This window comes from Sus scrofa, chromosome 6, assembly GCF_000003025.6.
Source record: "Sus scrofa isolate TJ Tabasco breed Duroc chromosome 6, Sscrofa11.1, whole genome shotgun sequence".
Lineage (NCBI taxonomy): Eukaryota > Metazoa > Chordata > Mammalia > Artiodactyla > Suidae > Sus > Sus scrofa.
In genome coordinates, this window is record NC_010448.4 from 98495482 (window position 1) to 98507997 (window position 12516).

General features: G+C 37.7%; 1 protein-coding gene across 5 annotated transcripts in view; it reads left to right on the plus strand.

Moving 5' to 3' along the window:
- PPP4R1 (protein phosphatase 4 regulatory subunit 1) overlaps window positions 1-12516 on the plus strand; it is a 76817-nt gene that overhangs the window by 32649 nt on the left and 31652 nt on the right. For all 5 annotated transcript variants that reach the window (XM_021096060.1, XM_021096058.1, XM_021096059.1 and 2 more), the window contains 4 exons: window positions 8812-8919; window positions 9040-9105; window positions 10038-10196; window positions 10533-10660. In XM_021096060.1, the coding sequence (XP_020951719.1) occupies window positions 8812-8919; window positions 9040-9105; window positions 10038-10196; window positions 10533-10660 (461 nt within the window). The remainder of the gene's footprint in view (window positions 1-8811; window positions 8920-9039; window positions 9106-10037; window positions 10197-10532; window positions 10661-12516) is intronic.

Here is a 12516-nt window from a genome sequence, read left to right on the forward strand (position 1 = left end):
GTTTGCAAGATGAGAATTGCCTCTGTGTCATCTTTTCTTAGCCATACGGGGACACTGAACCCAGATTCTTCTTGTGGAAAATCTTCCCTTCTGAATAGTCACCATTTACTATCAGGGAAAGTGTAGGGTTTGGTTTTTTTCTTTTACTTAAAAAAAAGAACTTTCTTTCTATAGTTGATTTACAGTGTTCTGTCAATTTCTGCTGTACAGCACAGTAACCCAGTTATACATATATATATTCTTTTCCTCACATTATCCTACATCATGTTCCATCATAAGTGATCGAATATAGTTCCCTGTGCTATACAGCAGGATCTCATTGCTTATCCACTCCAGATACAATAGTTTGCATCTACTAAACCCAAACTCCCAGTCCATCCCCCTCCCCCTTGGCAGCCGTAAGTCTGTTCTCCATGTCCATGAGTTTGTTTCTTTTCTGTAGACAGGTTCATTTGTGCTATATATTAGATTCCATGATATCATATGGTATTTGTGCTGCATATTAGATTCTGTGATATCATATGGTATTTGTCTTTCTCTTTCTGACCTCACTTAGAATGAGTCTCTAGTTCCATCCATTTTGCTGCAAATGGCATTATTTTGTTCTTTTTTATGGCTGAGGCTGAGTAGTATTCCATTGTGTGTATGTATCACGTTTTCTTAATTCATATGTTGATGGATATTTAGGTTTTTTTCCATGTCTTGGCTATTGTGAATAGTGCTGCAATGAACATAGGGGGTGCATGTATCTTTTTTAAGGAAAGTTTTGTCCGGATATATGCCCATGAGCGTGATTACTGGATCATATGGTAATTCTATATTTAATTTTCTGATGTACCTCCATGCTGTTTTCCATAGTTGTTCCCACCAACAGTGTATGAGGGTTCCCTTTTCTCCACACCCTCTCCAGCATTTGCTTTTTGTTTTTTGTTTTTGAAACCCACTTTTTTTTTTTAAGTATCCAGCATTTGTTATTTGTAGACTAATGATGGCCATTCTGACCAGTGTGAGGTCATACCTCATTGTAGTTTTGATTTGCATTTCTCTAATAATTAGTGATATTGAACATTTTTTCATGTGCTTATTGGCCATCTATATGTCTTTGGAGAAATGTCTATTCAGGGTATTCTGCCCATTTTTCAATTGGTTTTTTTTTTTTTCTTTTTTTGCTTTTGAGTTGTATAAGTTGTTTATGTATTTTAGAGATTAAGCCCTTGTTGTTTGCATCATTTGAAACTATTTTCTCCCATTCTGAAGGTTTGTCTTTTTTTTTTTTTTTTTTTTAATGGTTTTCTTTGCTGTGTAAAAGCTTTTAAGTTTGATTAGGTCCCATTGGTTTGTTTTTGTTTTTATTTCTGTTACTCTGGGAGACTCATCTAAGAAAACATTTGTACAGTTGATATCAAAGAATGTTTTGCCTGTGTTCTATTCTAGGAGTTTTATGGTGTCTTATATTTAAGTCTTTAAGCCATTTTGACTTTATTTTTGTGCATGATGGGGGTGTGTGTGTTCTAGACTCATTGATTTACATGCAGCTGTCTAGTTTTCCCAGCTACTCTTGCGGAAGAGACTTTTTCCCATTTTATGTTCTTGCCTCCTTTGTCAAAGATTAATTGACTATAGGTGTCTGGGTTTATTTCTGGGTTTTCTGTTCTGTTCATTGTTCTGTGTGTCTGTTGTATACCAGTACCACACTGTCTTGATTACTGTAGCCTTGTAATATTGTCTGAAGTCTGGGAGAGTTATGCCTCCTTCTTGTTTTTTGTTCCTCAGGATTGCTTTGGCAATTCTGGGTCTTTTGTGGTTCCATATAAATTTTTGGATTGTTTGTTCTATTGTTGAACTATCTGTGAAAAATGTCATGGGTAATTTTTTGTCTTTTATTTCTTTTTTAGGGCCACACCCACAGCAAATGGAGATTCCCAAACTAGGGGTGGAATTAGAGCTGTAGCCACTGGCCTATGCCACAGCCACAGCAATGTAGGGTTCAAGCCTCGACTGTGACCTATACAACAGCTCATGTCAGTGCCAGATCCTTAATCTACTGAGCAAGGCCAAGGATCAAACCCGAATCTTAGGGGTACTAGTTGTGTTCGTTACCACTGAGCCAAGATGGGAACTCCCGTCATGAGTAATTTGATAGGAATTGCATCAAATCTGTAGATTGCTTTGGGTAATATGGCCATTTTAATAATATTGATTCTTCTAATCCAGAAGCATGTCATATCTTTCTATTTCTTTGAATCCTCTTTAATTTTCTTAATGTTTTATTTTTTAATAATATTGATTCTTCTAATCCAGAAACATGTCATATCTTTCTATTTCTTTGAATCCTCTTTAATTTTCTTAATGTTTTATTTTTTAATAATATTGATTCTTCTAATCCAGAAACATGTCATATCTTTCTATTTCTTTGAATCCTCTTTAATTTTCTTAATGTTTTATTTTTTAATAATATTGATTCTTCTAATCCAGAAACATGTCATATCTTTCTATTTCTTTGAATCCTCTTTAATTTTCTTAATGTTTTATAGTTCTCAGCATGTAAGTCTTTCACCTCCTTGGTCAGGTTTATTATTCCTAGGTATTTAATTTTTGGGGGTGCAATTTTAAAAAGTATTATATTTTTATATTCCTCTTATAATATTTCATTATAAGTCTACTGAAATGTAGCTGATTTCTGAATGTTAATCTTGTATTCTGCTATTAGGCTGAATTCACTGATCAGTTTGAGTAGTTTTTGTGTGGAGTCCTTAGGGGTTTTTATATATAGAACCAGGTCATCTGCATAGTGACAATTTCACCTCTTCCCTTTCAGTTTGGATACCTTTTATTTCTTTTGTCTAATTGCTGTGGCTAGGACTTCCAGTACTATGTTGGATAAAAGTGGTGAGAGGGAGCATCCTTGTCTTGTTCCAGATTTTAGGGGGAAGGCTTTCAGCTTTTTCCCACTGAGTATTTATATTGGCTGTGGGTTTGTCATAAATGGATTTTATTATGTTAAGGTATATTCCCTCTGTACCCACTTAGGTAAGAGTTTTTGTCGTGAATGGATGTTGGATTTTGTCAAATGCTTTGTCTGCATTTATTGAGATGATCATTTGGTCTTTGAATTTTTTTAATGTGATGTATGATATTGATTGATTTGCATATGTTGAACCATCCTTGTGAACTTGGGATGAATCCCACTTGGTTGTGGTATGTGATCTTTTTTTTTTTTTCCCAGCATATGGAGATTCACCAGGCTAGGGATCTAACTGGAGCTGTAGCTGCCGGCCTATGCCAGAGCCACAGCAACACAGGATCCGAGCTGCATCTGTGACCTACACCACAGCTCATGGCAGTTCTGGATCCGTAACCCACTGAGCAAGGCTAGAGATCGAACCCGCAACCTCATGGTTCCTAGTTAGGATTCATTAACCACTGAGCCATGACGGGAACTCCTGTGATCTTTTTTGTTGTATGTTGTTGTTGGATTCGGTTGGCTAAAATTTTTTTGAGAATTTTTGTGTCTATAGTCATCAAAGATATTGACCTGTAGTTTTCTTTTTTGGTAGTGTCTTTGTCTGGTTGTGGTATTATGGTGATGGTAGCTTCATAGAATGTCTTTGGGAGTGTACCTTCTTCTTGAACATTTTGGGAAAGTTTGAGGAGGATGGGTATAAGTTCTTCTTTGTATGTTTGGTAGAATTTGCCTATGAAGCCGTCTAGTCCCAGACTTTTGTTTGTAGGGAGTGTTTTTATTATATATTCAATTTCATTTCTAGTGATTGGTCTATCCAGTCGATCTGTTTCTTCTTGATTCAGGTTTGGCAGACTGTATGTCTCTAGAAAGTTGTCCATGTCTTCTACGTTGTCAAATTTGTTGGTGTATAATTGTTTATAGTATTCTCCTACAGTTTTTTGTATTTCTGCAGTGTCTGTTGAGATTTCTCCTTTTTCATTTCTTATTTTGTTTGAGTTCTTTCTCTCCTCTTCTTGGTGAGTCTGGCCAGAGGTTTGTCAGTTTTCTTTACCTTTCCAAAGAACTAGTTCTTGGTTATTTTAATTTTTTGTGTTGTTTTTATTGAATCTCTATATTGATTTCCTCTCTCATCTTTATGATATCTTTCCTTCTTCTGACTTTAAGTTTTTTTTGTTCTTCTGTTTCTAATTCTTTTAGGTGGTAGGTTGTTGATTTGAGGTTTTTCTTCCTTTTTTGAGGAAGGCCTGTATTAGCTATGAACTTCACTCAAAGAACTGCTTTTGCAGCATCTGATAGATTTTGGGGTTTTTTTGTTTGTTTGGTTTTATATATTTTTAAATTTATTTTTATTTTTATTTTTTTATTACTCAAATGAATTTATCACATCCATAGTTGTATAATCCCATAGATTTCGAATGGTTGTGTTTTCATTATCATTTGTCTCAAGGTATTTTTTAATTTCTCTTTTGATTTCCTCATTGACCCATTGGATTTTTAGTAGCATGTTGTTTACTCTCCATGCAGTCAATTTTTTCTCTTTTCCTGTGGTTGATTTCTAGTTTCATGCCATTATGGTCAGAGAAGATACTTGAAATAATTTCTATACTCTTAAATTTGTTGAGGTTAGTTTATGCCCTAGTATGTGGTCAGTCCTTGAGAACTTTCTGTGTGCACTTGAAAAGAATGTGTATTGTGATTTTTTTGGATGTAATCTGAAAATATCAATTAAGTCTAACTTTTCTAGGATCCCTGTTGCCTTTTTGATATTCTGTGTAGAGGATTTGTCCATTGATGTGAGTGGGGTGTTGAATTCTCCTACTATTATTGTATTCCTATCAGTTTCTCCTTTTACGTCTGTTAGTATTTGTATTTATGGTATGTATGTGGGTGCTCCTATATTAGGGGTCTATATATTGACAAGTGTTATATCCTCTTCTTGAATTGATCCTTTTATCATTAAATAGTGTCCTTCTTTGTCTTTCTTTATGGCCTTTGTTTTGAAGTCTGTTTTGTCTGATAAGAGTATTGCAGCTCCCACTTTCCTGTCATTTCTATTCATGTGAAATACCTTTTTCTATCCCCTCACTTTCAGTTTATAGGTGTCCTTTGCCCTAAAGTGAGTCTCTTATAGGGAACATATTGTAGGCTTTTGCTTTTTTTATACCATCTGCCACTCTATGTCTTTTTTTTTTTTTTTTTTTTAAGCTTTTTAGGGCTGCATATGTGGCACATGGAGGTTCCCAGGCTAGGGGTCTAATCAGAGTTGCAGCTGCTGGCCTCCACCACAGCCACAGCAACTCGGTATCCAAGCCATGTCTACACCACAGCTCATGGCAATGCCAGATCCTTAACCCACTGAGCAAGGCCAGGGATTGACCCCTGTCCTCATGGATACTAGTTTGATTCATTTCTGCTATACCACAGTGGGAACTCCCATTTAAGGTAGTTATTGATAAATATGTATTTATTTAAACCTTGTTTTCCAGTTGATTCTGTTTCTCCTGTGTTCTCTTTTTTGGTTGGATATTTTCCTTTGATTTTATGTGGTATCCTCTTTTTAGTTTTTGTAAATGTATTATTTGGTTTTGATTTGTCGTTGCCCTGTTTTTCAAGTAGTTAACCCCTTCCTGTATCTGCTTGATTTAGCCTAATAGTCATATAGGCTCAAACACATTATAAAAAAAGAGAGTCTAGATTTTCTTACTTCCCCACATTTTTATGATTTTGACATCCTTTTTTTTAACATCTTCATGTTTATCATTTTGCTGTTCCTTGTGTTTATCATTGCTTTTACAATAGGGTTTTGTTTTTTTTTTTCCCCTTTTTAGGTCTGTTTACTGGCTTAAGTGATTGGTTTCCAACTGTGATTTCCTCCATCATATTTCTTCTTACTTCTTTTTTATTTAGAGGAACTCATTCATATTTCTTTTAGAATGGATTTAGTATTGCTGTACTCTTTCAGTTTATGTTCATTGGAGAAATTCTTTATTTCTCCTTTTATTTAGATGATATTCTTTCTGGGTAAAGTATTCTAGGCTGCAAATTTTTCCCTTTATCAGAGTTCCTGTTACGGTGCAGTGAAAACAAATCCAACTAGGAACCATGAGGTTTCAGCTTCGATCCCTGGCCTCACTCAGTGGGTTAAGGATCCAGCATTGCCATGAGCTGTGGTGTGGGTCGCAGACGCAGCTCAGATCCTGAATTGCTGTGGCTATGGCGTAGGCCAGAGGAGGCCACAGCTCCGAATCCACCCCTAGCCTGGGAGTCTTCATGTGCCCCAGGTTTGGCCCTAAAAAGAGACAAAAAGACAAAAAAAAAAAAAAGAAAAAGCAAAGAAAGAACTTTGGATATGTCTTGCCACTCTTTTCTGGTTTGTGGTGTTTCTGTAGAGAAATCAGCTGTTAGCCTTATGGGGGTTCCTTTGTAATTAAGTCTTTGTTTTTCTCTTGTTGTCTTTAGAATCCTCTCTTTAACTTTTGCCTTTTTTTTTTTTTTGGTCTTTCTAGGGCTGCATCCACAGCATATGAAAGTTCCCAGGCTAGGGGTTGAATCAGAGCTGTAGCCACTGGCCTACATCACAGTAACACCAGATCTGAGCCACGTCTGCAACCTACACCACAGCTCACAGTAAAACTAGATACTTAATCCACTGAGTGAGGCCAGGGATCGAGCCTGCATCCTCTTGGATAGCAGTCAGATTCGTTTTCCACTGAGCCACAACAGGAACTCCAACTTTTGGCATTTTTATTATATCGTGTCTTGTTGTGGGCCTGTTTAGGTTCAATTTGTTTGGGGCCCTCTGTGCTTCCTGTATTTTGATATCTGTTTCCTTAGATTGGAAAGTTTTCAGCTATAATTTCTTGAAATATATATGCAATCCTCTTTTCTTTTTTTTCTCCTTCCAGAATCCCTATTCTGTGAAGATTGGTTCACTTTATATTATCCCATAGATCTCTTACATTGCTTTCATGTTTTTTTGTTTGGTTTTCTGTCTGCTGTCCTGATTGGGTGATGTCTGTTAATCTATTGTGCAGGTCACTAATTCATTTCTCTGTATTATTCATTCTGCTCTTCAGTGCCTTTAACTCAGCTTGCATCTCTGCAAATGAGTTTTCTAATTTTTCTTGGCTCCTCCTTATATTTTCTAGTTCCTTTCTAAAGTAATCTGCATTACTGTTCATATCTGCTCTTAATTTCTTCATATTTACTCTTAGTGCCTTCAGAATTTTCACTGTCTCCTTTTTGAACTCAGTGTCTGTTAGACTCTAGAAGTCTGCTTCATTGCTTGCTGTTTCAGGGGAGTTCTGTTCTTTTAACTGTGAATGGTTCCTGAGCTTCTTCATTTTGCATATGTTTTTCTTATTTTTTTGAGTTTATGGAAAATAACAGCTGTAGTCTTGGAGGGTTATTTATATGCAAGAGCGCCCCTGGGTATTTTTTCTGAGGGCGTACTATTTAGTTTTAGGGTGCTGTGTGTGCAGGCAGTGGGCATGGCTAGTAGCCAGTGCCTGGTTGCTGGCCCCTTGAGAGTGGCAAGGACCTGCAGGAAGGTGGTTCAGGCTGCTCCTAGTTGTAGAGCCCTGGGAAGTAGCAGTGGCCCTCAGGCAGGTGTAGGCAGCACCCAGAGCATTTCACAATGGCAGCAGCAGGGTGTGTGTGTTCCCAGGGGAGTGAGAGCAACAACAGGTGGTACTTGGTTGCAGTTCCCTCCTCTCTGCTCACCTCCAAGATGACTGGGGCTGTAGGTGGTGCCTGCTCATGGACTCCTGGTAGTGGTGGGCCAAGCCCACTTCTGGAGTCTGAGATGATTGAGTTTGCTCCTGCTACCTGAGACCATGAAAGAGGCTCCCCATTGAACTTAGCCCACACAGGAGGCACTGCCACCTGTAGCCAGTACAAGAGGGGCCCGTTGCCCCATCCTCCGAGAGTCCATGCGTGCACAGAGAAAGATAATCCTATGGTGGTGTGCCCTTCCTCTTCTCACCATCCCCAACAATGGCCCAGACTCTTAACAAGGTTCCATTGGCTGTGGCACTCAACTCCCCAGGCTGTGGCTCTCTAGGCCCTCAGGCAGTCTCCACAGAACTAATCCTAGTCCTCTCCCCAGAACTGACCTCTGGAGCCTGAGTCTTAGTGCCCAGCCCCCTCCCGAGCATCTCAGGCTGTGGTGTCCAATGCAGGTGTACCTATGGTCTCTGTGGCTCTCACTCTGCTTTGCCCCCCTCAGTCCAGCTGATGTGCTTTGAGGCTTTGAGGTCCCTCTGTCTGGGCTGATTTCCCATCAGTTAGGTGGCCTCCCAGGTTCTATTCCTCTTTCACAGCTCCCTCTCAGGAGTGCTAGTCCTGTCCTGATTCCTCTCTCTCTCTTTTTCCCATTTGTTCTGCCCAGTTATGTGGAAAGTTTCCTGCCTTTTTTGGAGGTTTAAAAAATTCTGCCAGCTTTCAGTACATGTTCTCTGTGATTCATTCTACATGTAGATGGGTGTTTTTTTGATGTGTTTGTGGGAGGTGAGCGCCACGTCTTATTCCTCTGCCATCTTGATCCTGCTGTTCTTTTACTTCTAAAGTTACCAGGCAAAATGACTAAGGTTGAAACTGTAAGTAAAAATGAAATTTTTAGGACTTTCTCTGGGTTAATTGTGCATTTAGTAATTATTGGGGGTTTTTTGGTAGGTAATATCTTTCTGTTCTCAATTTGGATGAGTAAGATGAATTTTTTGTGATGTATACAGTGTAATGATGCCATGTCAAATTTTGTATTTCCTTAAATTACTTTTTTTAGCAAGCTGAAAATATCTTAGTTTGGAAGATATTTCCAGTGTGTTTTTTGTTTTTGTTTATTGCAGATAATGTGCAAAATGGCTCCCATGGTTGGGAAGGACATCACAGAACGTCTTATCCTCCCCCGGTTTTGTGAGATGTGCTGCGACTGCAGGATGTTTCATGTTCGAAAGGTAGATCTTATTGTCTAAGAGTGCCTGGTTCTAGCGGTTACTGTACTGACATGTGAAATGTAAAAGGTGACTTTTAAAGAACTCTGTAACATTCTGCGATGTCCATGCTCTTGTTGTCAGGTCTGTGCTGCCAATTTTGGAGATATTTGCAGTGTAGTTGGCCAGCAAGCTACTGAGGAAATGCTGGTAAGTATTGCATAAGTTAATTAAGGAGAAAGCAGTGTGTTAGTAGCATATAAAGTTTGAAATATGTAGTTTACCCCCACATTAGTAATTATTTAAGACCATCCCATGGATTAACCAGAAAGATAACATGACTTCAAGTTTAGGAGTTTAAATTTCTGTCATCTGGGCACTTGAGTTGTGTTTTGTTAAGGACATCTTGTTAAACATGCAGATATGTGTAAGAACTATTTGATCCCTTTTTAACTTTCCCATTTCTGTAAAGTCAATTCTTAACTCAGATGAATCTTTAATTTTATTGCAACCTTCAAGTATTTTAGTGACAAATTCACATTGTGGCAGGTGATTTTTCAATGGTTAGTTCGTGGAATATAAATCCTTGATGTGCTTGACGTTTCTAAAACCATCTGTTTGGCAAAATTATTAAGTTTAAGTTTTTGGTTAACATTTAAGCTGTATTTGTTGCAAGTGTTGTGTTTTTTCCTAGTCAGTAGTGGAATAAATTAGGTGTGATTTATTTTAAATGACTAGGTATTTATATTATGGAGTTCCTGTCATGGCTCAGTGGTTAGTGAACCTGACTGGCATCCATGAGGATGAGTGTCTGATGCCTGGCCTTGCTGAGTGGGTTAAGGATCGGGTGTTGCCATGAGCTGTGGTGTAGGTCGCAGATATGGCTCAGATCCCGAGTTGCTGTGGCGTAGGCCAGCGGCTATAGCTCCAATTGGACTGCTAGCCTGTGAACCTCCTTATGCCTCAGGCATGGGCCTGAAAAGACAAAAAAATAAAATGACTGAGTATTCATATTAAACAGATTTTCTATATTTTGTGAAGAAAATCTAATATTTTAAATGCTGTGAGAGCAGAAAATGAAATAAATAACTACTGAAACCTACTGTGTGTCTGACTAACGAAATACCGTCCTTCTTGCACAGTTGCCCAGGTTTTTCCAGCTTTGCTCTGATAATGTGTGGGGAGTCCGCAAGGCTTGTGCCGAGTGCTTCATGGCGGTTTCATGTGCAACATGTCAAGAAATTCGACGGACTAAATTATCAGCACTATTTATTAATTTGATCAGCGATCCTTCACGTTGGGTAGGGTTTTTTTAATTATCATTTCTGTAAAATAATGCATTTTACAGAAAACATGATTTTGATTTTATAATTTAAGAAATTTATAATTTAATGTATGTTATTGCTAATAATTATAGGAGTAGACAATAGACTACTGTATTACCTTTTTTTTTTTTTTAACTAGGCAAAATTTTCATTCCATGCAAATGTTTTATAGGGTCTCATATTCACATTCTCATGGTGTAAATACTTGAGCCAGGATAAAAAAGTTAAAAAGTAGAAGATAATTGATGGGGAATTATAAATCCTAGCTGATGAAGGATTTATGTTTTATTCCTGTCCTTTTTTTCTTTTTAGGTCCGCCAAGCAGCTTTTCAGTCTCTGGGACCTTTCATATCTACTTTTGCTAATCCATCTAGCTCAGGCCAGTATTTTAAAGAAGAAAACAAAAGTTCAGAAGATACATCAGTAGAAGACAAAAATAGGTATAGTTTTTTAAAACTTTGCTTTCTGCTTTACTGCTTGTGAACATGTTTTTCATTTTCACTGTTTTTATAATGTTCTTTTTGGAGAGTTTACTGTTCCTCTTGATTATACAAATTGGTAAATAGAATTATTTTAGATTTTGTTAAACATCTCTTTGGTTAATTACCTATTTAAATGAGAAGATGAGGATGCATGTAACACAGCTTGGTGTCGGGCATGTAGAAAACTAGTGACAGATTCTATAATACGTTTTGAATGTTTTTATTAAATTATTTACCTGTATGTTAAAATTTAGAATATACAAGGTAATGGTTATATATTTTAAAGGGTTTGTTTGTTGTTGTTTTTTCCTTGAGTAAAACCTAATTTAAGAATATGCGTTACTATAAAGTTCATTTCTTACTGTTATTTTCCTTTTCAGTCAGTTAGGTTAATTGTGGATCTTGGATTCTCTGTAGAATAATGATTGTAATTTCACAACTGAGGAGGAAAGTATTTTAATGATTAGCACCAATTAGTATACTTATTAACTAGAATATCAACTTTTAAGAGTATTTAATGAGGCAACCAAATTTTAAAATAAAGCTTAAAGAGGACAACTCTGATTTTAATTTTTAATTTTTTCTTTCATTAGAAAATTTTAATGAAGTTTTAGTTTTTAAAATTTATTATAGGGAGTTCCCATTGTGGCTCAGCAGTAATGAACCCGACTAGGATCCATGAGGATGCAGGTTTGATCTCTGGCCTCCCTCAGTGGGTTAAGGATCCGGCGTTACTGTGCACTGTGGTGTAGGTTGCAAACTCGGCTTGGATCCCACATTGCTGTGGCTGTGGTGTGGGCCGGCAGCTACAGCCCTGATTCAGCCCCTAGCCTGGGAACTTCTGTATGCTGCATGTATGGCCCTAAAAAGACTAAAATAAAGTAAAAATTTATTATAGTGTATTCTGAAGGGAAAGGCAATTCACTCCTAACTTAGTGCCTGGGAAATATGTGCAGACTTCCACAGGTGTGCACGTGAACTGACTTAGTGCCTGTTTTTGAGACAGTCCTTATAATGCTTGAGGTACTGTAGCGTCTTGTCCCTCCCATGTCATGATGCTAATGGACATTTTCTTCTGTAGGTCTTGATATGTGATATTTGCTTTCTTGGTGTTTTGATTTGGCAGTTCTTCCTTTCTTCTCTGCTGCCTTGTTTTACCTTTTTGCCTGTTCTCCTACTCTCCTGCTGAATAGCCAAACACACCTGAGGTACTGTTTTTTTGTAAAGGAAGAAAAATAACTCTAAACCTGTCTTCCTAGTGAGCCAGGCCTGCCAGTTCTTTGCAAACAACTGCTGCAGGGAGTGTGATAAGAGTGATGATGGGGGACGTTACCTGATCTTGATGTGTACAGTCAGCACACCTTGTACTGAACACACAAAGACTTACTGAGTACCCTTTATTTAGGTTATATCTGGAGTCTAGTAAGTGAACATACCGATTTACAGATGGGTGAGCAGGACTTTCTGTAAAAGACTGCATAGTAAATATCTTCAGTCTGAGTCAGAAGTACCTGCCCCTGCCTTCACAGTGGGAAAGCGGTTGTAGATTGCATGCACCCTGGGCTTAGCTCTGTCCCAATAAAACTTTATTGACAAAAATAGTTGGCTACTGCAGCGGGTAGTTTAGCTGACTGCTAATACAGGACATTAGTGGGAGAGCTACTTAAAGGCAGTTAATTATCTTTTAGCTACAAATTTTAATTCCTCTTCCATTGTAATGAGGTATATTATCAGTGTCAAGTCAATACTATTTGTAGCATTGGATTTTCTCTATATTATTAGACTTTGTTGAGTTGTGTTCCTGGTGTAGGGAG